Below are 23,174 nucleotides of genomic sequence, written 5' to 3'. Positions count from 1 at the left end.
AATGGTTCTAAATTTTCATCATGATATATTCCTGCCAAAAGAATTTTTTTTTTTTTTTTTTTCCAAAAATAAGACATCTAGTATTATTTCTTTTTTGACCAGTGCTTGCAGAAACTTCAATATTTAAAAGCTTCTAACCGAACATGAGCCTGGAAGCTATTTTGGTGTAATAACAGTATCACTTATAAGTGCACTGGCCAATTTTACTCTAGAAGCTTTCCAAGGTGCATTAAAAAACTATTTCAATTTTTAAATACTTTGACTATTTCCGCACAAAAATTGCAGTCCAACACTGTTATGAACAATACCTCGAATTAGTTACATGGTACAAGGTGTGCAATTAATTGATCTTATCGAGCCTCCACCACTGTTATGCTAGAGTAATAGGTTGAAGACATTTCGTTCTTACTTGAAGATGTTTGGTTCTTACTTGAAGAAGAATCTGCTGCAGATGATGAATATCTTCCAACAAAGAAACCTGGTTTTTTGGGCTGAGGCAAGGCACACCTACCACCTAACATTAGAATCACAGATGACATGTTTGGCCTGTCTTCAGGAAGCTGTTGCACACATAGAAGACTAACATTTATGCAACGCAAGACATCAGACAGAGTGCACGAGTCCCTTAAGCATTTATCAATCAACTCTAAAGACCTCCCTTCTTTCCACAATTTCCATGCCTAAGGCAGATATAACATGTTTGTCAGTCACAAGATCAAACACAAGTAGATGAGGAATTCAATGGTGGAGACTTACATATCCAATGAGGTTAAGGTTGTCATCTGGATCATAAAATCCTCTACTTCTTGTCCCACTTACTATCTCCAACAATAAAATGCCAAAGCTAAAAACGTCGGATTTCACAGAGAATTGACCATCAATGGCGTATTCTGGTGCCATATAACCACTGTAGTATTCACAAGAAACCGAACTAATTAATGAAGGAACTAGTAGACAATAAGTCGAGATGTAATAAGACATGAAGTGATGAAACAAAACACATTAATTAAGAAAGTTCTAGCCATGCTTACTAGGTTCCAACCACTTTTCTTGTAACTCCTTCAGTCTGATCTCCTCCAAAAGTTCTAGCCATGCCAAAGTCTGAGATTTTTGGGTTCATCTCCTTATCAAGTAAAACATTACTTGCTTTAAGATCTCTATGAATAATCCTTAATCTGGAATCTTGATGCAGATAGAGAAGACCCCTAGCGATCCCAAGGATAATGTGGAAGCGTTGAGACCAATCCAACAGTCTACCTTGAGTTTGATCTGGTAACTTTTAATTCATGTTACTCCAAATTGAAATCTCATAAGAACAAATTGAAGAGTTTTGGAACCTATATTGTTTAACAGCAGTAAAACTAATTTCAATAGCATACAGTAAGTTTTAAAGGATCCATACCAAAAATGTAGAAGTCCAAGCTTTTGTTGGGCATAAATTCATATATCAACAGTTTCTCTTCTCCTTCAAGGCAAAAACCTAGAAGCCTTACAAGATTTCGGTGCTGAAGTTTGGCTATTAGTAGTACTTCATTTTTGAACTCATTTTGTCCTTGCCCTGAACTTTGTAAGAGCCTCTTCACTGCGATTTCTTGCCCATCTACTAGTGTACCCTGAAAATTCTCATTAGCAAAAGGATTACGAAGTTTTGAACAAAATAACTGCTTCATTGATGTTTGCAGTTCTTATCCTCACATATTGGAAATTTACCCGGTATACAGGTCCAAAACCTCCTTCTCCAAGCTTCCTGTTGAATGAAAAGTTATCAGTGGCACTGACTATTGTGGACAGACTAAATAATGGTAGCTCCAGGTCTTCTTTCTGCCCACTGTTCTGACCCATCATTTCATTCCTCCCCATGTTCTCTAAATAAAGATAAAAGGATAAAGATCAGCTTCTCATCATGTGTAATAAATGAGTAGAGAACAAAAATCAATACATTTAAAGGAATTACATATCAATTGACCATAAAATTAAATTAAAGCAGTGAATTGAAACTTCTGCTTTTTTCTTTGGGTATCCTGTAGTCATGCATTCATTCTCTTCAATGGGTCACTGTCCCACTCAGGTAACTGAGCTCTTGTTTGAATACTATAATGCATACAACAAAATAGAAAAAAACTGCACAGTTAAGGAATATTTGCCCACATAAGTTTATTAGTTTAATCTGCACTAAAGGTGATGATGTAATTTGAATGGATAGTACATGATTCAGTCTCATGCTATGAGTAGAACCTAAATACACAGTATTGTGGTAGAGTCAGAACTAAAATAACGCTTTAGGAAAAGACAGTATTTGTGCAATCAAATGAGCAGCACTTGATGCTTCAGCATATGACATGGATGGAACCCAGACATTTTATATAACTATCAGTTAAGAAAGGTGTTTGATCTAAAGTTACCACAAAGTGGAATGGAACTTCTAGACCTGCATTAACCTCTATATCATAAACATTCCTGGGGTTTTTTCATTATGTGTAATGCAATTCATTGAGTGCTTATTAGTTTCACCATGCCAGCCTCAAAACTCAGACGGTTGCATGACATTGTATCAATGTGCCATAACTTTAGTTTGGTGGCTGACAGTGTTCAATTATGGAATTCTTTTCTAAAGCAATGAAAGTTGGGATTAAATGATAACACATCAAAGTAATTCTTGCTCAGGATGTGCATTTCAGAATGAATATAAGTAACCTCTCATCACAGTACCTAATTGAAAAACAAAAGGAAGTTATGGCCGTATGTTTGCAAAGTTGGAGGTGGTGATAGAGTAATAATCACCTTTGAACTTTGTCCTCTTTCTGTGAATGCAATAGGCAGCTAAGAGCACCCCAGAAACAACCAAAACAACGGATACAACTATCACTGCTATCTTTGTCATAGGCCAATGGTTTCCCTCTTCATAGTTAATTTCAACAGGGAAAAACAAAGTATTGTTAAATCACAGCTAAAATGAAAAATATGAGAACAACATAAAGCAGGGGAAATAGTCAAAATTTTAAAGAGGAGAAAGAGAAAACCTGAAGCAGGCATTCGAATATACAGATCCTGCCCACCATCCAAAAGCTGTCTGATGTTGATCAGATCACCAAACCAGATGGTGCAGCCACTGCCTCCTCCTTTGTTGCCTGCGTAAGCCATACAAGAACAGTTGTTCAAGCAACTTGCTCTGCATTCCATGAGACTCATACTTTGGTTGACCCAAGAATTTGTGGTATCTGGCAGTTTCACCCCACCATAATTCATAAACCCATATTTCATTTGGCAGTTCAAAGCTTCAGTACGCACACAACCTCCTGAAAATTCCCCCGAGTTCCATTTTCCTGGTGCTTTGGGATTGAACCCTTTTAAGCAACTGCAAACCGGTGAATTGGTGATGACACATATCCCATAGGGGCCACAAAGGCCATTGTTGTCACAGTAGTCAGTTGTCTGCAAAAGACTCCGATGAACACCTTCTGGACTAAAGAAACCCAATTGAAAGCTGCCATGTTTGGAAATGAAGGTGTTACCATCTCTAAGGGGTTGGGGTTGAGTAATGGCATCAGCTGCAGTTGGGTTTTTGATAAGAGAGAGGGACACATAAAACCCAATGAACATGAATGAAAGAATAGCCATTGCTTTCTAGTTTTGGAGTTGTATGCCTACTACAAGTACACTACTTTACAGTCTTTCGAAGGGGTATGACTGACGTTTGTTGACTTTTGAGGCCACAAATTTTTTTTTGACCAATGAGGCCACAATATTACAATAATGTGTCACAGTTTCTTGGCCCCCAGAATCGAGCCAGAAGTTGATGGGGGCAGGGGCAGCCTGGGAAAAATGGTATTCTTTGCAAATTCTCATACGGAAGAAGCAACTAATGTGGTTGCAACATGTGTGATTCTAGTGGTTATTGAAGCCTCAACAACTCAAGCAACTATCGAAAACATATCATTATCATCTTGATAAAGGTATTGAAAATTGATAAAAGAAAAACCAGGGGGCAAAAGAGGAGGGATCTGCACTTTCTTTCTTTTTTTTTCTCAAGGAAAGAAAATCCAAGAGCAAGCAATGAAGGTTGGGTTGCGTCACGAGGACTGTAAGAACCAGCCATGAAGGCATAACCTTTTAAAGGGGGTGTGTAGGGTTGGTTGACCCAATTGAAGTGGCATCGCAGTAAGGTGGGGATTGGGGAAGTGTAGATTAGAACTTATCTTTTAGCATTAAATACCAAATATGGACAAAACCACAAATTTCCCGTAGCTGGAAGGAATGGGATTAGAACTAAGAAAAATTGCCATGACATTTCAAGTAAATTACTACAATGCCAGCCATAAGCAATTCTCTTTTTCTTTTTTTCTTTTTTTCTTTTTTTCTTTTTTTCTTTTTTCCTTTTTTCCTTTTTTTAATTAGAAAAGGTCACACGATAGCATTGCTTGTTTAGTTTTCTTCAATTAAATATCTTTCAATAAAAAATAAAAAATATAAGGATTCATTACAATATGCGTATAATCGTTAAAATCTAAAGTTTGATATCTTAAATCTATAAACTTATCGTCCATTCATATTATAACACGTGGAATAATAACATTATATACAATCACACCCAAAAGTTTTTCCATGAGCAGGTAGGATGTTGTAATTACAATTTATTAGCTTACAGAGTTACAGATCATCTATATTGTAATTACAATTTATTAGCTTTTGACTTTTGAGTGTTCAATACTTCTTCTCATTACTGAGCTCACAGGTCATCTATATTGTAATTACAATTTATTAGCTTACAAGAGTCAGAGATTTAATTTAGATCATACTACATCTTAAATTAAAGCGTCAAACAGATTTTGAATCTCAAATTTGAGTTCAATTCACTTTTGGTCAAACGTATTATCAAATCTAGAACTATTACACGAATAGTAAGTATAACTCTCTTTATGTTAAATAAGCATTAATATTTTATAGTCGAGTACCAAGTATATATTGTATTATATTTGCAGGAAGTCTCATTATCCAGAAGTGTTGTGCAGTGCTGTGCTTTTCTGCAAGCTGCACTACCTGTCTGGAATTGAGGACATAGTGCCGAGAGTTCTGGCATGTTCTTAGACCTGAGTGATGAGCTACAAAGGGTTCTTACATTTGCAATTTGGAACCAATTATTGGCTCTATAACTATTGTATGTCCACATATTACATTTGCAGCACAGCACTTCTAGCTAGCAAGTATAAGATGTATGATAAACAACACTGCATAACTTTGTTGCACCAAATCTATGATATGATCGAATGATTGATCCTCAACGAGCCTCGAGTAGAGTAATGGTTAATCCATTGGAAGACATTTCATGATTAATGAAGGGAAATTCTCCTTCAGGAAAATCCTTTTCTGGGAAGAATGCTGGTTCTTTGGGCTCAGGCATGGCACTTTCACTGCATAACATCTGAACCACAGATGACATGCTTGGCCTGTCCTCAGGCTTCTGTTGCACACACAAGAGACTGACATGGATGCAACGCAGTAGGTCCGATAGAGTGATGGAGTTCCCAAACCCTTCATCAATTAGTTCTAGTGGCCTTCCTTCTTTCCATAATCTCCATGCCTAAAACATGTTAAAACATATTTGTCATTCATTAGTTTTAGACTAACATGTAGAACAAAATGGATTTCAATGCTTTAAACTTACATTTCCAATAAGATTAAGGCTGTGGTTCAAATGGTAGAACCCTTTGCTTTTCTTTCCACTTATTATCTCCAGCAGTAAAATACCAAAGCTAAAGACATCAGATTTTACTGAGAACTGCCCTTCAATAGCATATTCAGGTGCCATGTAACCACTGTAGGACATATCATTGAAACAAATTAAGCATGTTAAAACACAAACAGAGGAGAATTAAAGTGTTCTATATATAGAACATGCCAAAAATACTTACTATGTTCCAACCACTCTGTTTGTATTTCCTTCAGTTTGATCTCCACCAAAAGTTCTAGCAAGACCAAAATCTGAGATTTTCGGGTTCATCTCATGATCAAGTAACACATTACTCGCTTTGAGATCTCTGTGTATAATCCTCAGTCTGGAGTCCTGGTGAAGATAGAGAAGCCCCCTAGCAACCCCGCAGATAATATTGAATCGCTTAGGCCAATCTAACAATTTACGCCGTGTCTCATCTGCCAAGTTTTAAACTTGAACTCTCAGAAGAACATTATACAGTATCCTATTAGTCCTACTAGATTATAAAATTCTGAAGGACCAACCAAAAAGTAAGTCCAACTAGATTCAGAATTTTAAAGGGAACATACCAAAAAGGAAGGAATCCAAGCTTTTGTTGGGCATGTATTCATAGATCAGCAATTTCTCCTCTCCCTGAATGCAGCAGCCAAGAAGCTTTACAAGATTTCGGTGCTGAAGTTTGGCAATCAGTATTACTTCATTTTTGAACTCCTTCACTCCTTGCCCAGAACTTGTTGAAAGCCTCTTCACTGCAATTTCTTGTCCATCTACTAGTGTACCCTGAAGATTATTCACATTTGCAGAAAGATTATATGTTATGTCGTTAATAAAACAGGTGCTTTCTTAACTTTTATGTCCTTGTATATAATTAGGAGGTTGGAATTACCTTGTACACAGGTCCAAAACCACCTTCACCAAGCTTGTTGTTTATTGAAAAGTTATTAGTGGCACTCTCTATTGTTGGCAGATCAAACAATGGCAGCTCCAGGTCTTCATCCTTCTGCTCTTCATTATCTTGACCTTATATTATCATTAAAAAGTAACAGAAATTAGTGGTGTTCTGATGTTCATTGTTATGACCATATAATATCAGAAAAGAAAATAGAAAAAAAAAATCTTCATGGAATTTGTTGAAGGTATATATGGCAATATATTCTGCATAGTTGGTTAGAGTAGGTAATCTTACCTTTGAATTTTTTCTTGTCTCTGACTCTAAGAATGAAACAATAGCCAACCAAGAGCATCCCAAGAATTAAAGCAGAGGCAGATGCAACTATCACTCCTATCTTCCACTTCTCATCTTTCCCTCCTTCATGGATGATTTGTGACAGTATGCAAATATGGTTAAGTGTACAGTAAAATTAATACATATACAAGGAACATTCTTAAGAGGAAATTGGACTGTCCATGAACTCTAACTCAAATGCTCAAATCATGTACAAGTGCGCAAATTCGACTAGGCGTAAGAAAAAAAAAACAATCACATCAATATACTTGTAGAGAAGTAATTAACTTCATACCTAGTTCTGCAGCAGATAGCTTAATATATAAATCCTGGTCACCACCTGGAATTTGCTTAATATCAACAAGATCACCAAACCAGATGGCACAACCACTGCCTCCTCCTCTCACATCCAAGTTTGTATAAGCTGTACAAGAACAATTACTTAAGCATTTGGCCCTGCATTCATTGATATTCAAGCTCTTATTGACCCAACTATGCGTAGTATCCGGCAATTTCAGCCCTGGATACTTCACAAACCCATCATTCTTGCAGCTCAATGCCCTTTTGCGCACACACCCTTGCGAAAAGTCGTTTAAGTTCCAGTCCTCCACTGAATTAGGCCTAAACCTATCCAAACATTGACAAAATGGAGATGCACTGAGAGCACAATTTCCATTCCCACCACAGTGGCCATAACTGTCACAAGGGTCTCTTGGAAATGCAGCATAGAGTGTCCAATTCCGGTCTGCTTCAGACCATATCAAAGACTGGCGGTAAGAGGTGGTTTGGTTCAACATCATCCTTCCTATTAAGGACTTGTTCACCATGTTGATGGTCAAGTAAACCTCATCCTCATTGAAGATGAAGCTGAAGTTCAAAGCTGCAAGTGCCTTGGCTGGTTTGCCACTGAACAAAACACCATTCCATGGACCACTCCTCAAGAACTCTTTGGACCCTTTCCACATTACTGGCTCAGGATAGTTATGCAGCTCCATCTCCCAGATAAAGTCTCCAGGAGAAGGGTCATCCGGACTCTTCCACGCTGTTAAACGCCGGTTAAGCCCCGTCCTCAGGTCCCATCCAAGCTTCATTCCCGGCAACAAAGTGTCCGAAGGATAGTCGAAGCTCTGCCACAAATAGCTCTCTGAATTCCCATCTCTCCCATCTTTGACAACAAGATTGCCAGTGTCCAAGAGTTGCAGCATAGGACTCCCGGCTTGTTTCGACGAGTTTGCTGACCAAACCACTGTCTTGTTGCTGTTGCTGAGAAGGACTAGATTGCCTGTGCTGTTGATCATCAAATGGCCTGAGGAACCATTGATTGGATGCTGCCTATTTGCAACCCAAACAACAGTTTTGACTGGGATGTTTTTGTACCATATTCCCAAGTACCTGTTCTTGGAAATGCCTGGACTGAAGAAACCCAGTTCGAACACTCCACCAGTGGAAACCAAGGACCTCCCATCACTAATGGACTCAGATGAAGTAAGAGTATCAGTAGCAGTTGAGATTTTGCTCAGAGAAAAGAGTAAGCAAATAATGAACACCATCAAACACAGGTTGTCCATTGTCTTCTAGCTTTCTGAGTATGGAGCTTACTGCTCAAAAGTTCAAATATAGATGCTATTTGATGGGCCATTAAGAGCACAAAGACCCCGGAACTGCACGCAGTTGACTAGGCTGTATATCAGACATTTTTGGTCCCTCCCTACTTGTCTGATTCAGATTCAATGAAGATCTTTTTCTCTCACAGTGAAGATTTTGTTTGGAAAATAAATAGGAAGCGTTTGTTCAAATATATATATATATATATATATATATATATCCAAGTTGCAATTAGGAATTAATGTGGACTACACAGAGTGGGTTAGAGAGCAACAGGGTGTCCCCTGTTTCTATGCATTGTATAGACTATAGAATACTCCTCTTGCCTCTTGGTCAAGGTTTACTTTAGGTCCTGACAATCTTGTCCCTATAATAAAGGAGGTAGTTTGCTGATATTTTCATCAATTTCATATATTAACCTAGGACTATATAACATAATATATATATATAAAACCTAGGAAGCACTGATAAAAATATTAGATATGGAGTATCAAAGATATAGTAGCAACAACGTAAGGCAAAGGGTAAGCCAAAGCAAGCTTAGCAAGCAACTCCAATTTTCATTTTAATCACAAATACTATTTTCGTCTTATTTAGTTTTTGTCTTTGATTTAAGCACGAGAGACCCTTTTGAAAACGCACCTAAAGAATTGTGGAAATGTGCTTTTGCAAGGTAATCTAACAACTTAACAAAGAGAAACATAATTCCCCATTCATCCAAAGTAGTATTTTAGTATAGAACATAAGCATTTTAAGCGGACTATACAATCACATGTGCATCTAGTGCAAGTATGGAAGCAAACTATCTCGACCATCTTCCAAAGTTCTAAATAATCTACTTATCAAATCTTATAAGGATGAAATATTCTACTCATCTCAATGACTCTCGTAGAAATCTTAATTTGATCACAAAAAAAAATTCAACAATATATTATGTTACTTAACTGTTAATGTGATTATATATAATTGATTAAATTAACTTTCAAATTTGTAATTTGAACTCAACGTAACAAACAATGTTAGAAGAGGAACACTACTCAAATTATAAGTTGAGTCATTTTGTCATGACAGCTACACATCAAGTCATCAACACCTAAAAGATAGACCTTTTTTTAATCTTTATATAATCCATTTGGAAGATGTACCTTCTGGATGGATTTGAAACCCGGAAAAGGTGCTTTTACAAAACCACTAGAAAATATATATGGTCTACATATGCATGCCTTTTCATACTCACCAATATCATTAATCGACATTAACATCCGTGACTACGGATTTAATTTGTTAATGGTTTTGATCAAAGCTGTGGTTTTCTCTAAGTCAAAAAGCTTGTGGAAAATCCTTTCCTTTTAACAATATAAAATTATAATCAACCACCCACTCCAACCCCAAGACCTTGGCAATTTCTAGATTTCCATTCACATTTCATCTATTTCTCTTTCTCTGAATTTTTAATTCTTTTTGTCAAAAAAATAAGAAACTTCTTTTTTTCTTAAACGACAAGATGAGCAAATTACAAGATTCAAACAGAATCACCCAAAAAATTTTCTCAATCAAGATAGAAAAAGGATATTGAATCATTGATTGGTGGATTGCGATTGATATATATATATATATATATTTTTTTTTTTTTTCAGTAGTCAACAATCTTCTGGAAAATACACTCCTTAATGGCGCAACTATCATTCACAATTCGTCTAATTAGTCAATAATTAGTTCCAGCTTCTGCAGCTTCAGTGGGTGAGTGAGTGATTGCAGTTGAAAGTTCAAGTCCTTTAGCAATATTTACACATAAGTTATATATAATGTCCAAAAAAATGATATAAAATTTATATATATGTATCCTTAAAGTCGTATTGCATTTGCACGCCATGGTTGTTGTCTGATAAAGGTCACGGGTCATCAAATAAATGCATTTCTAATTTTCTATGTCTTGTCCCTTTCACATTAGACTTTAGTTTTGCCTTTGTGTGTCATATTCTTTTTTACTAGAGGGATCACATTATTTGACCAATTTAGAGTTTGAAAAATATCAAAGAGATAAGACCACATTGGCATGGATCTCACGCGTGAATAAGACCACATTGGCATCCAATAACAAGAATCCAGAGGGTCTGTTTTAGTTGGAAAACAAAATATTGAGTGGATGGCCTGGGTTTGCCTAGTAACTTAGGAAGTAACCAACATAGTCGGCTGTTCTACTTACATTTTGTGTTGATCTTCTGTTTATGACAAAATATAAACAAGGTATAATTACAAAAGAAATACAAGTAGATAATTCTATTTTGTTTTTGGGGAAAATGTTAGCAAAATGATTATAACTATACTCCTATTTTCAGTTGAGGATCCCGTTTTCACTTTGCTTCAATCAAGGACTATTATTTTTCAAGTGTTTCAATCAAAGATATTTCGTCAACTCCGTCAAATTTTTTGTTAAAACCTTGTCACGTGACTTGTACGTGACCAGTTTGCAGGGGCATTTATGTACTTTTTGTGCATTTAAAAAATAATTATTAAAAAAAAACTGGGAATTGAAACCCAACCACACAAACCTCACCCCCAGCCACCACCGACCCACCTTCACTCCCCAGCTGCCACCGACGACTCCCCATCCACTGGCCATCCTTCTTCCCCATCAGCCCAGCCCCGCCCATTTCCTCTCTCTCAGACTCACTTTCTCTCTCATCTCTCTCTGCCTCTCTTTCTCTTTCATCTCTCTCTGCATTTCCTCTATTTCTCTCTCATCGATCTCTCTCTGCCTCTCCTCTATTTCTCACACCCAGCCTTTGCACCATGCTGATCCGGCCCTCCCCCTTCCCCCATCCAGCCTCGCCTCTCCCCCCACCACCTAGCCCGACCTTCTCTCATCTCTCTATGCCTCTCTCGCTCTCTCTCTCTTTCTCTCTCTCTCTCTCTCTCTCCCGCCCGGCCCTTCCTCTTCCCCAACCCATCCTCGTCACGCCCCCCACCCAGCCCTGGCCCCGTCTCTCTCCTGGGTTCGAGTCCGACCCGTTTTACTTTCTCTCTTTTACAAGTTCGTGATTGATATTGAAGTGAATTGAAGGTAGCTGACAACCACTGTCTCTCTCAATCGACCACTAAGTGTTCGACGAAATGCTTCACTGAATAAATTACGTTTTGACAAAGCCGCAGAGATGAGGTACGTAAGGCCTCTGAGCTTGTTCCAAGATTTGGTAAGGACCAATGCTCTCGAACGCGAGCGGTTGCTTGGTTTGGACGTAGGAGACAAGTACGTAGGCCTAGATGTTTCGAACCTCCATAACAAGATTGTATCACCTCTGAGATATTGAATTGAAATCCCTCTTATCTATGCATAAATCTTCAAACTTTGCGTCACAGAATATATAATATGTGCTAATATTCAATGCTCCGCAATGTCCTGCTTAGGACGAAATCGAATATGGATTTGATGGTCGCTGATTTTCAGAGTTTGGCAAGTATTTTCATTTCTTTGCTGAAGTTTTTTTTCCTTTTTGTTTTTTAGTTGATATTATTTGAAGGACTTACAGTTACAAAGAGTCAATAAATATTGAAGAAAATGCTGAAAAATTGGACTGGGAGGGGGAGGGGGAGGGCTGGGTCAGCATGTTGCAAGGAGTGGGCGGTGGTGGGAGATATATATATTTTTAATTCATTAGTTTTATTTTTTAATATTTTTTTAGGAGAAATTACTTTTTTGTCCTCATGAATTGGTCACGTAACCCTCATGTGATCAATTTTAACAGAATATTTGACAAAGTTGATGGAATATCCTTGATTGAAACACTTGAAAAATAATAATCCTTAATTGAAGCAAAGTGAAAACGAGATTCTTAACTGAAAATAGGGGTATAGTTATAGTCATTTTGCTAACATTTTCCCTTGTTTTTGCATATTGCATAACAATTGAAACACGTATTGTGTCATTGTGACACTTTTAAACGGTTATATTCGAACTCTGAAAATATTCTAATTCTGACCTAGTACTCCATCCTCTCTTACCACTTGGACTAATTCCATGGCTCGCAGTGTGGCAGACTTCAAGCTCATATCAATTTAAATGATGGTTTTTACGTTTCAAGACAATGTCAAATAAATTCGGCTTCTTCTTTTTTGGGCCAGGAAAATTTCAGTGGTTTTTTATAACACAACAAGTACAAAGATAGAGGGCCCAAGACAAGGAGTTAGGACCGGCCCAATCACAAAGAAAATTGGGCTTGTAAAAGACTCATTAACCTACACCTTAGGCTTCTTAGCTAGCAGAACCGTAGAAGGCATCCCACTACGGTTGCTGAACAGTGCATGCTGAACAATAATTTGTAGCATATAGATACAGTATGAGATGAATAGCTTAATTGTCTTTATGTTGCCTTAAAGCCTGAACCATCAATCTATATAACGCTATTTTATTGTTCAATAACTGATACAGCTTGGATCTATAATGATGCTTGTTGAAGAATATGCACATGGATACAAAGCAGCATGAACCTTATATATACAAGGAATGAATTGGTCTTTATCGAGCCTCCAAAAGAGAAATGGATATTTCGTTGGTTGAATATGATTGATTACCTGATGAAGAACCTGCTTCGTGTGATTCCTTTTCCCTGAAGAAACCAGGTTGTTTGGGCTCAGCCAATGGCATCTCACTTCCCAACATTATAACCACGGACGCCATGCTTGGCCTATCCTCCGGATGATGTTGCACACATAAGAGACTAACATGGATGCAACGTAACACTTCCGGTTGAATACATGAGCTTTCTAAGCATGCACCAATTAGTTCTAAGGGCCTTCCTTCTTTCCATGATCTCCATGCCTGAAACATGTCAAAACCAATTCATCAATCGCTATTTATAGATCTAACATGTAAGAAAAAGAAATTTTACTTCTGATACTTGCATGTCCAATAAGGCTGTGGTTTGGGTTGTGAAATCCCTTATTTTTCCTTCCACTTATGACTTCCAGCACCAAACCAAAGCTAAAGACATCGGATTTCACAGAAAATAGCCCATCACTAGCGTATTCAGGTGCCATGTAACCACTGTAGAAAGTAGAAGCATAAAAAAGAAGTGAGAATAACATTAAACTATTAATGAAGATCAAAAGTAGATATGTTCTTCATGGAAAATGTACTAAGAAAGACTTACTATGTTCCAACCACTCTATTTATATTTCCTCCAGTCTGATCTCCTCCAATTAATGTTCTAGCCAAGCCAAAGTCTGAAATTTTTGGTTTCATTTCATAATCAAGTAAGACATTACTAGCTTTGAGATCTCTATGAATAATCCTTAGCCTGGAATCTTGGTGGAGATAGAGGAGACCCCGAGAAATTCCACAAATAATGCGGAAACGTTTAGGCCAATCTAACAATGGTTCTTCTATCGTTTCATCTGGAAAAATCCAACTTTAATTTTCTATACAAAATTGTTCAAAAACCTATACATGAAATTATTTAAAAGTGATTACACAAACCAAAAATGAAGGCGTCCAGACTTCTGTTGGACATGTATTCATAAATCAGCATTTTCTCCTGTCCTTCAACACAACATCCAAGAAGCTTTACAAGATTTCGGTGCTGGAGTTTGGCAATCAGTCTAACTTCATTCATGAACTCGTTCAATCCTTGGCCAGAGCTTCTTGAAAGCCTCTTCACAGCAACTTCTCGTCCATCTGCTAGTGTCCCCTGGAAATTTATAGGATAGTTCAAATATTGGGCAATTCAGGATGAAGTGATTCTCTATTAGTTCTGGCCCTTATTCTAAACCAAGTTATAGATGTACCCTGTAGACAGGTCCAAAGCCACCTTCTCCAAGCTTCTTGTCACTTGAAAAGTTATCTGTGGCACTAGCTATTGTGGCCAGGTCGAAAAGCGGGAGCTCCAAGTCCTCCTTTGGCCCCCTTCATTGTTCTGACTTTGTTCTTTATTTTCTATTCTCATGTAGTAAAAATTGGCTTCATGTTAGCTATAAATAAGAGTAAGGGAATTAAAACTTATATAAGCAGATGGAATACACAGTAGTTCAACCTTATCATTTCAAACCAATTTAAACTCGATAGAACTTAAAATCCCTTTCTCTCAAATACTCATATCGAAACACAAACAAACAACATTGACAAATATTTTACAAAGATTGTCGGTGTAAGTTAATCTACCTTTTAATTTTGTCCTGCTTCGGTAAATGTAATAGCCAACTAACAACATTCCAGAAAGCAATACTGCTATGGTGACTGCAACTATTACTGTTGTCTTCACTTTACCACCATTTTCTTCTTCATGGTTCAGTGATGCAGTAAAGCAGATAAATTTAAATTGCAGCCAAAAAAGAAAATGAAAAAGCTAGGTCAAGTATTTACCTATGATAGAAGCAAAATGGACGTCTTATAGAAACACAACGGAAACAATAACTGAACTACATATTAGATAAAGTTATTAGAGTTAGTTAAGGCATTTGCCTGATAAGCAAGTTTTCTGTTTTAGTTTGTTAATTAAAGTGACGTTGCTTAGGTGGCATTGCCTCATAGGGTAGTGCTTGTATTGCTGTAAGAGCTCATAGGCTCATGTGTGGCAACGGTCATATTTGATTGATGCTATGTCGTTTTGTATAACAGAATTTGTAATGGAATATAGTTTGCTGGTGTGTGCATCTTGCACATGTGAGCATGCCTTTCTCGTGAATCATCCTCTTCTTTCTCTCATCACTCTGAAAACCTCTCTGTAACCCTTGTACCATTCTTGCTTACATTCCTGGTCACATTCCAGGTACATTCATTCAGTAAATTCAACATGTTATCAGAGCCCAGGTTGGTTCTGTAACTGGGCGTTGTACTGTGTGAGTGAGCTAGAGTAAAACAGAGGTACAAATCCATCTAGATCTAGGCATGGCTGGGTCTGGGAGTGGTGAGCTACGAGCTCCCATTTTTGATGGTACTGAGTATGAGTTCTGGAAGGTGCGCATGGTGACTATCTTCAAGTCACATGGCATCTGGAAGTTAGTTGAAAAAGGGATTACAATCCCAGAAGCAAAGAAGAGGAAGGAGAAGGCTAAGAAGGAAGGAGACTCCAGCATCGATGAGGAGGATGAACTGGAAGCTTACATGGAGGAGCAAAATATGAAAGATGCAAAGGCATTGGGCATTATTCAAGGGGCTGTATCCAAAGAGATTTTCTCTCGGATTATCAACCAAGACACTACCAAGGGAGCTTGGGATCTTCTACAAACAGAATACCATGGTGATGAACAATCCAGGTCAGTTAAATTGCAAAGTCTGAGGAAGGAATTTGAATACATGAGGATGAGGGAGAGTGAAACCTTGTCTGAATACTCTACTCGGTTCTTTGATTTAACTAACCAAATGGAAAAATATGGTGAATGTTTGTCTCAACAAAGAATGGTGCAGAAGGTCTTGATCAGTGTAACTAAAGGCTATGATCCTATGTGTGTGGTGCTCGAAAGAACCAGTGACTTAAACTCTGTATCTGTAAATGAAGTGTTTGCCTCTCTCAAAAGTTATGAGTTAAGGCTAAGCAGGCATGAAGAAGATGATGAGAAGGTGGAAAGGGCTTTTGCTAGTATGAATGTTGGCTCCAAAGGACAGAACAATCAAGCAAAATCTCACAATCATGATGGGGGAAAAAGAAACTTCAAGAGTTGGAAGGGAAAACCAAAGAAATGGGATAACAAGTTTCAATCTAATTTGAGACCAGGAGGTGACACTGGGAAGGCAAAGTGCAAGGTGTGTGATAAGGTTCACTATGGAGAGTGCTGGTTCAAGGGAAAAGTGAAATGCTACAATTGTGATAGGTTTGGGCATGTAATGAAGGATTGCCATCAACCACACAAGAAGGGACAGGTTGCTAATTATGCAAACCAGGTCCATGAGCCTGCCACCATGTTCTATGCATGCCACAAAGCCTCTGTGGAGAAAGAGCAAGGTGTTTGGTATTTAGATAGTGGCTGCAGCAATCATATGACTAGCCATGAGTCACTTCTGATCAACATTGACAGAAGTATGAAATGCAAAATAAAAATGGGGACTGGAGACATTGTGGAATCAACTGGGAAGGGAGTCTTGCCTGTGCAAACCAAGGGAGGAACAAGGTATATCACAGAAGTTATGATTGTGCCAGGATTAGATGAAAATCTTCTCAGTGTTGGACAAATGGTGGAGCATGGTTACTGGCTGGTATTTGGTGAGTACATGGTGACCATTTATGAAGATAAGAGCATGAAAGCTCCTGTGGCAGCAGTTCAAATGAAAGGGAATAGGTGTTTCCCACTTGTACTCGAGGACATAAGTCCAATGATGGCAAAGAAGGCCACAGTGGCTGGTTCAAACTGGAAATGGCATAAAAGACTTGGCCATTTGAATTTCGAGAGCATGCTGCAATTGCAGGACAAAGAAATGGTGATTGGCTTACCAAAACTCACAAAAGGAGAGCATGTCTGTGAAGGATGTGCTTTGAGCAAAAGTCACAGGGAAGCATTTGATAAAGGGAAGACTGTTAGAGCTATTGATCTGCTAGAATTGGTTCACACAGATGTCTGTGGACCAATGTCAGAAACTTTGGGAGGAAACAAGTATTTCCTCACATTCATTGATGACAAGTCAAGAATGTGCTGGGTATACTTTTTGAGACAAAAGTCAGATGTGTTCACTGTATTCAGAAAATTTAAAGCCATGGTGGAACTTCAGTGTGGTTACAAAATGAAGAAAGTAAGAAGTGACAGAGGGGGAGAGTATACCTCAATGGAGTTTGAGAAGTTTTGTGAAGACTTTGGAATAGAAAAGTAACTCACTGTTGCTTATTCTCCTCAGCAGAATGGAGTGGCTGAGAGGAATAATAGGACAATTATGGAGATGGCAAGGGCTATGCTGCAAGAGAAGAAGCTACCTACTTATTTTTGGGGGGAAGCAGTTAACACTGCTGTGTATCTTCTGAATAGATGCCCTACTCGAGCCTTGATTGGTCAAACTCCATTTGAAGTTTTCAGTGGAAGGAAGCCAGGAGTGAAGCATTTGAGAATCTTTGGTTCAATGTGTTATACACATATCCCTACTCAATTGAGACACAAGCTGGATGATACAAGTCAGAAAGGAATTTTTGTTGGATATGGGACTAGAGAGAAAGGTTATAGGGTGTTTGATCTCAAAAGCAATAAGGTGATAGTCTCTAGAAGTGTGATTTTCGAAGAGACAGCAATGTGGAATTGGGAATCAAAGTCCACTGAATACATATCAGTTCCTTGGAGTGATGAAGAGGATTCTCCTATTGCAGAAACTGATTCTGAACATGAAGTTTTGTGTCCAACACCACAGAGTCCCTTCAATCCAATTGCATCTCCTAATGCTAATCCAAGTCCTAGTACCTCACTTACATCACCTGCTGCAGCAACAGAAATTGACCTTGCAAGCACATATGACTCAACGCCTAAGAAGTGGAGGAGTCTTGATGAAGTATTTGCTCACTGTAAAATGAGCATTGTGGAACCAGAAACCTATATTGAAGCAGCAAAAGACAAGGCATGGCAGAAGGCTATGGAAAATGAAATTGAAATGATTGAGAAAAATCAAACTTGGCAGCTGGTTGATAGGCCAGGGAACAAACCAATTGTTGGTGTAAAATGGATATTCAAGACTAAACTCAATCTTGATGGGTCAATACAGAAGCACAAGGCTAGGTTAGTAGCCAAAGGTTATACACAAAAACCAGGGATTGACTTCAATGAGACATTTGCCCCTGTGGCAAGGCTTGACACCATTAGAACCTTAATTGCTTTATCAGCTCAAAAGGGTTGGAAGCTCTATCAGTTGGATGTCAAATCTGCTTTTCTAAATGGAGAGCTAGAAGAGGAAGTTTATGTAGATCAACCTGATGGCTTCACTGTTAAAGGCCAGGAAGACAAGGTATATAGGCTGCACAAGGCCCTCTATGGTCTAAAGCAAGCACCAAGGGCCTGGTACAGCAACATAGACACATATTTGATGCAGTGTGGATTCGAGAAGAGCCCTAGTGAAGCTACCCTTTATGTTAAGAATAAAGAAAATCAGGGAACACTCATTGTTTCACTCTATGTGGATGATATAGTCTACACTGGCAGTAGCATGAACATGCTTGAAGACTTCAAGGCAGAAATGATGAATAGATATGAGATGACTGATTTGGGACTGCTACATCATTTTCTAGGAATTGGTGTAATCCAATTAGAAGGGAGCATTTTCATTCATCAAAAGAAGTATGCTCAAAGTTTGTTAGAAAAATTTGGTTTGAGAGATTGCAAGGCTGTCACTACACCTCTTGCAACATCTGATAAACTCAAGAAGAATGATGGAAGTACACCAGCTAATGAAGAACAATACAGAAGAATGGTGGGAAGTTTACTCTATTTGACAGCTACAAGACCAGACATCATGTTTGCTGCAAGCCTCTTAGCTCGATTCATGCATTGTCCCTCAATGAAGCACATTGGTACTGCAAAAAAGGTGCTGAGATACATACAGGGAACTTTGGATTTTGGCATCCAGTACAAGAAAGACTCTGCTGCAATCCTAATAGGATACTGTGACAGTGATTGGGGAGGAGATGAGGATGACATGAAGTCTACCTCAGGTTATGCATTTTCATTTGGAAGTGGAGCTTTCTCTTGGGCATCTGTGAAACAACACAGTGTGGCATTATCAACAGCAGAGGCTGAGTATGTCAGTGCTGCAGAAGCAACAACACAAGCCATATGGTTGAGATTTGTGTTACATGATTTTGGTGAGGAACAAATGGAAAGCAACCCCACTTATGTGTGACAATACATCAGCTATAGCTATGACTAAGAATCCTGTCTTTCATCAGAGGTCCAAACATATTAAGAGGAAGTACCATTTCATTAGAGATGCCATTAATGAAGGAGAGATTGAGTTACTGTATTGCAAGAGTGAGGAACAATTGGCTGACATTTTCACCAAGGCTCTTCCTAGAGAAAGATTCTATGAACTGAGGAATCATCTTGGAGTGATATCAGTCAAATCCTTAGAAGGGAGTATTAGAGTTAGTTAAGGCATTTGCCTGATAAGCAAGTTTCCTGTTTTAGTTTGTTAATTAAAGTGACGTTGCTTAGGTGGCATTGCCTCATAGGGTAGTGCTTGTATTGCTGTAAGAGCTCATAGGCTCATGTGTGGCAACGGTCATATTTGATTGATGCTATGTCGTTTTGTATAACAGAATTTGTAATGGAATATAGTTTGCTGGTGTGTGCATCTTGCACATGTGAGCATGCCTTTCTCGTGAATCATCCTCTTCTTTCTCTCATCACTCTGAAAACCTCTCTGTAACCCCTGTACCATTTTCTTCTTCATGGTTCAGTGATGCAGTAAAGCAGATAAATTTAAATTGCAGCCAAAAAAGAAAATGAAAAATCTAGGTCAAGTATTTACCTATGATAGAAGCAAAATGGACGTCTTATAGAAACACAACGGAAACAATAACTGAACTACATATTAGATAAAGTATTTAACAAGCAGCTCATGTTACAAAGTTCCATACCTAACTCTGAAGCTGGCATTCGAATATATAGCTCCTGCCCATCAGCCGGATACTGTCTGATATCTCTTAGATCACCAAACCAGATGGCGCAGCCAGTACCTCCTCCCCTGATATCCGAGCTTGTATAAGCCATACAGGAACAGTTCTTCAAGCATATGCTTCTGCATTCCTTGAGGTTCAAACTTTTGCTTACCCAAGAATGAGTAGTATCTGGCAATTTCAAGCCATTGTATTTGATAAACCCATCTTTATCACTTTGTTGGCAGCTTAATTGTTTATTGCGCACACATCCTAGAGAATAATCCGTAAAACTCCATTTTTCTTTAGACTTAGGCTTGAATCTTTTTAGACAATGGCAGATAGGATTATCATCAATGATACAATCTCCATTGGCTCCACAGAGGCTATAATCATCACAACTGTCTCTAGGTGCTGATGAATATTCCCTCCAAGTTTGATCAGATTCAATCCATGTAGAGCGAGTACGCTTATAGGTGCTTTGGTTCAAAACTAATCTTGAGATTACAGACTTACTTACAAGGCTGTACATGTAGTACACTTCATCGTCATTATAGACAAAGTTGAAATTATAAAGTGGATTAGGCTTTAATTCTGGTGAACCACTGAATCTTAGGCCATTCCATGGGCCAGTACGATGGTATTTTGCAGTGCCTTTCCAAATATATGCCTCAGGGTATGTGTGAAGTCCCATTTCAATCCCAAAACTGAAACTTCCTGGGCATGGGTCTTCTAAATTTTTCCATGCTGTTAAAGTCCTTTTAAGACCTGTCCTCAAGTCCAATCCCAACTTCATCCCTGGTAACAATGTATCAGAAGGATGGTCAAAGCTTTGCCACAAAGTTCCTGAATTTCCATCTTTCACATCTGTTAGTACTAAATTCCCAGAATCCAAGAGCTGTACCATTGCACTTTGAGCATGTTTAACTGAGCTTGTCGACCAAACAACACTCGCATTCTGACCCAACAGCACAAGATTGCCTGTGCTGTTTATCATCAAAGTTCCGGACGAGCCATGAATCGGGTTGCATCTGTTTGCAAACCAAACAGCAGTTAAAAGTGGGATGTTCTATTACCAAATTCCCAAGTAACGATTCTTGGAACTACCTGGACTGAAGAAACCCAGCTCAAAGTTTCCATCTGATGAAACCAAGGTCCTCCCATCACGCATATACTCAAAAGAACTAATACTGTCAACTGCAGAGGAAATTGTGAATAACAGAAAGAGCAAATTAGTACTAATAAGCAAAAACCAAGCATCACCCATTGAATTATTGTTCTTGAGCTCCCTTCCTACTGGTTTTCATTTAAGTTAAAGATATAATTAGAAAGACCCTTGTGACTGCTAAATGAGATGACCATATCACACCGTGAAGGACGCAGCTAATATTGACTAGTGTTTGTGGATAAATCCACATGGATTCAATGGCCAAACACAGACCAACACGTGGCACACCAAGTCCCATTTTTGCTCAGACTCTTTGATGGTCAACTTGGTCAGACCCAGCCATCTATGTCATCATCTTAGCTCAGCAATGCCAACAACATGTACATCTGAGATCGGCTCTTACCTTCGGGTTACCCATGTCCGATCCGAACCGACATTGGGATCCACCAGGAATTCGAGAGATCATCTTTTTCGGACACCATCAGTTCGGCTCGGATCTGGAGATCATCTTTCTCCAGTCACATCTCAACCATTGGTTCGGATCGGCCCGGCCCAAATGACCGATCCCGATCAGACGTGTTACGACAATCTTGTCACCACCTGATCATCTCAACCATTGGTTCGGCTCGGCCCGGCCCAATGACCGATCCCGATCAGACGTGCTTCGACAATCCTGTCACCACCGAATCACCTCGACCATTGGTTCGGCTCGGCCCGGCCCAATGACCGATCCCGATCAGACGTGTTACGACAATCTTGTCACCACCTGATCATCTCAACCATTGGTTCGGCTCGGCTCGGACCAATGACCGATCACGATCAGACGTGTTTCGACAATCTTGTCACCACCGGATCACCTCGACCATTGATTCGGCTCGGCCCGGCCTAATGACCGATCCCGATCAGACGTGCTTCGACAATCTTGTCACCACCGGATCACCTCGACCATTGGTTCGGCTCGGCCCGGCCCAATGACCGATCCCGATCAGACGTGTTATGACAATCTTGTCACCACCTGATCATCTCAACCATTGGTTCGGCTCGGCCCGGACCAATGACCGATCACGATCAGACGTGCTTTGACAATCTTGTCACCACCGGATCACCTCGGCCATTGGTTCGGCTCGGCCCGGCCCAATGACCGATCACGATCAGACTTGGATCTCCACGTCACCACATCAACTCAGTCCATTCCATTCCCAGTTCGGATCGGCTCGGCTTTGGTGATCATCATCTCAAATCCTAGTTGCGGCCGGATTCCACTTGAGGGGATCACTGCACTACCTACCTGATCGGCTTGGCTGACTTGTCTAAATCCGATCCGATCCGATCATACATGGGTTTCACATCTACACGTGAGGACATGTGTTCAGATCGGCTCGGCCTCCCACCGCCATTCTAAAGAAGATCACGTTGGGACGAACCGCCATACTCAAGTGCACCTGACATGACTCTCTGACAGATGAGACATTCCAGCTCACAGCCATGACTATTGGGGCATTCCACCTGATCTTCCATCCTTGCATTCAATGCAGCATTGAATGCAAAGGAGGTGAGTAGCTGTGCATGCTACTAGTTATGACCGAACGCGTGGATCCCCCTCAACCATTCATCCACATTCAGGTAACTTAACCTTCACGACTTCCTTTGTCTATATAAACCCACTTATATGCACAAAGGAAGGGGTTGGCAATTGGCTCACAGAAGTCCACACAAATACACCCAACTTGCTGAGAAAACCCAGAACATTTGCCTTGTTCTTCCCATTCTCCCAAGTTCATCCCCTGTTCTTCCTCACTTTTATTCAAACACCACCAAACACATATCACTGACTTCATCATCGGAGCATGTTTGACTGGTACCACACCGGTCCATCTCCTTTGGTTTTGTGTTCATTTGCAGGAAGATCCC

General features: G+C 39.3%; 2 protein-coding genes and 1 pseudogene across 4 annotated transcripts; all 3 read right to left on the bottom strand.

The window, feature by feature from the left end:
* Positions 1-224: 224 nt before the first annotated feature.
* On the bottom strand, positions 225-3,634 carry LOC147298153 (G-type lectin S-receptor-like serine/threonine-protein kinase SD1-1). 2 transcript variants are annotated; one of them, XM_086233711.1, is made up of 7 exons: positions 3,021-3,634; positions 2,782-2,898; positions 1,696-1,865; positions 1,403-1,613; positions 1,032-1,269; positions 757-907; positions 225-680 (listed from the first exon to the last, which is right to left on the bottom strand). In XM_086233711.1, the coding sequence occupies exons 1-7, from the start codon at positions 3,616-3,618 to the stop codon at positions 351-353; spliced, it is 1,815 nt and encodes a 604-aa protein (XP_086089837.1). In that variant the 5' UTR covers positions 3,619-3,634; the 3' UTR covers positions 225-350. The 2 variants fall into 2 exon arrangements, with proteins under 2 accessions (XP_086089837.1, XP_086089844.1); XM_086233718.1 differs by having other exon boundaries at positions 226-680; positions 1,711-1,865.
* A 1,461-nt stretch (positions 3,635-5,095) lies between these two features.
* Positions 5,096-8,694, bottom strand: LOC147298152 (G-type lectin S-receptor-like serine/threonine-protein kinase At4g27290). The gene is made up of 7 exons (XM_086233677.1): positions 7,231-8,694; positions 6,897-7,019; positions 6,597-6,730; positions 6,280-6,490; positions 5,910-6,147; positions 5,663-5,813; positions 5,096-5,578 (listed from the first exon to the last, which is right to left on the bottom strand). Exons 1-7 carry the CDS (start codon positions 8,501-8,503, stop codon positions 5,276-5,278), a joined length of 2,433 nt encoding a protein of 810 aa, XP_086089803.1. The 5' UTR covers positions 8,504-8,694; the 3' UTR covers positions 5,096-5,275.
* A 4,189-nt stretch (positions 8,695-12,883) lies between these two features.
* Positions 12,884-21,487, bottom strand: LOC147298151 (G-type lectin S-receptor-like serine/threonine-protein kinase At4g27290; annotated as a pseudogene). Its single transcript, XR_015120634.1, has 7 exons — positions 20,078-21,487; positions 14,698-14,814; positions 14,325-14,472; positions 14,017-14,227; positions 13,691-13,934; positions 13,443-13,584; positions 12,884-13,359 (listed from the first exon to the last, which is right to left on the bottom strand). The product of XR_015120634.1 is annotated as a G-type lectin S-receptor-like serine/threonine-protein kinase At4g27290 (transcript).
* Positions 21,488-23,174: the final 1,687 nt, after the last annotated feature.

The sequence above is a fragment of the Dryas octopetala genome, chromosome 1, assembly GCF_963921425.1.
Source record: "Dryas octopetala chromosome 1, drDryOcto1.1, whole genome shotgun sequence".
In the NCBI taxonomy this organism is placed as follows: Eukaryota; Viridiplantae; Streptophyta; class Magnoliopsida; order Rosales; family Rosaceae; genus Dryas; species Dryas octopetala.
This window is presented reverse-complemented; position numbering and strand designations above follow the sequence as displayed.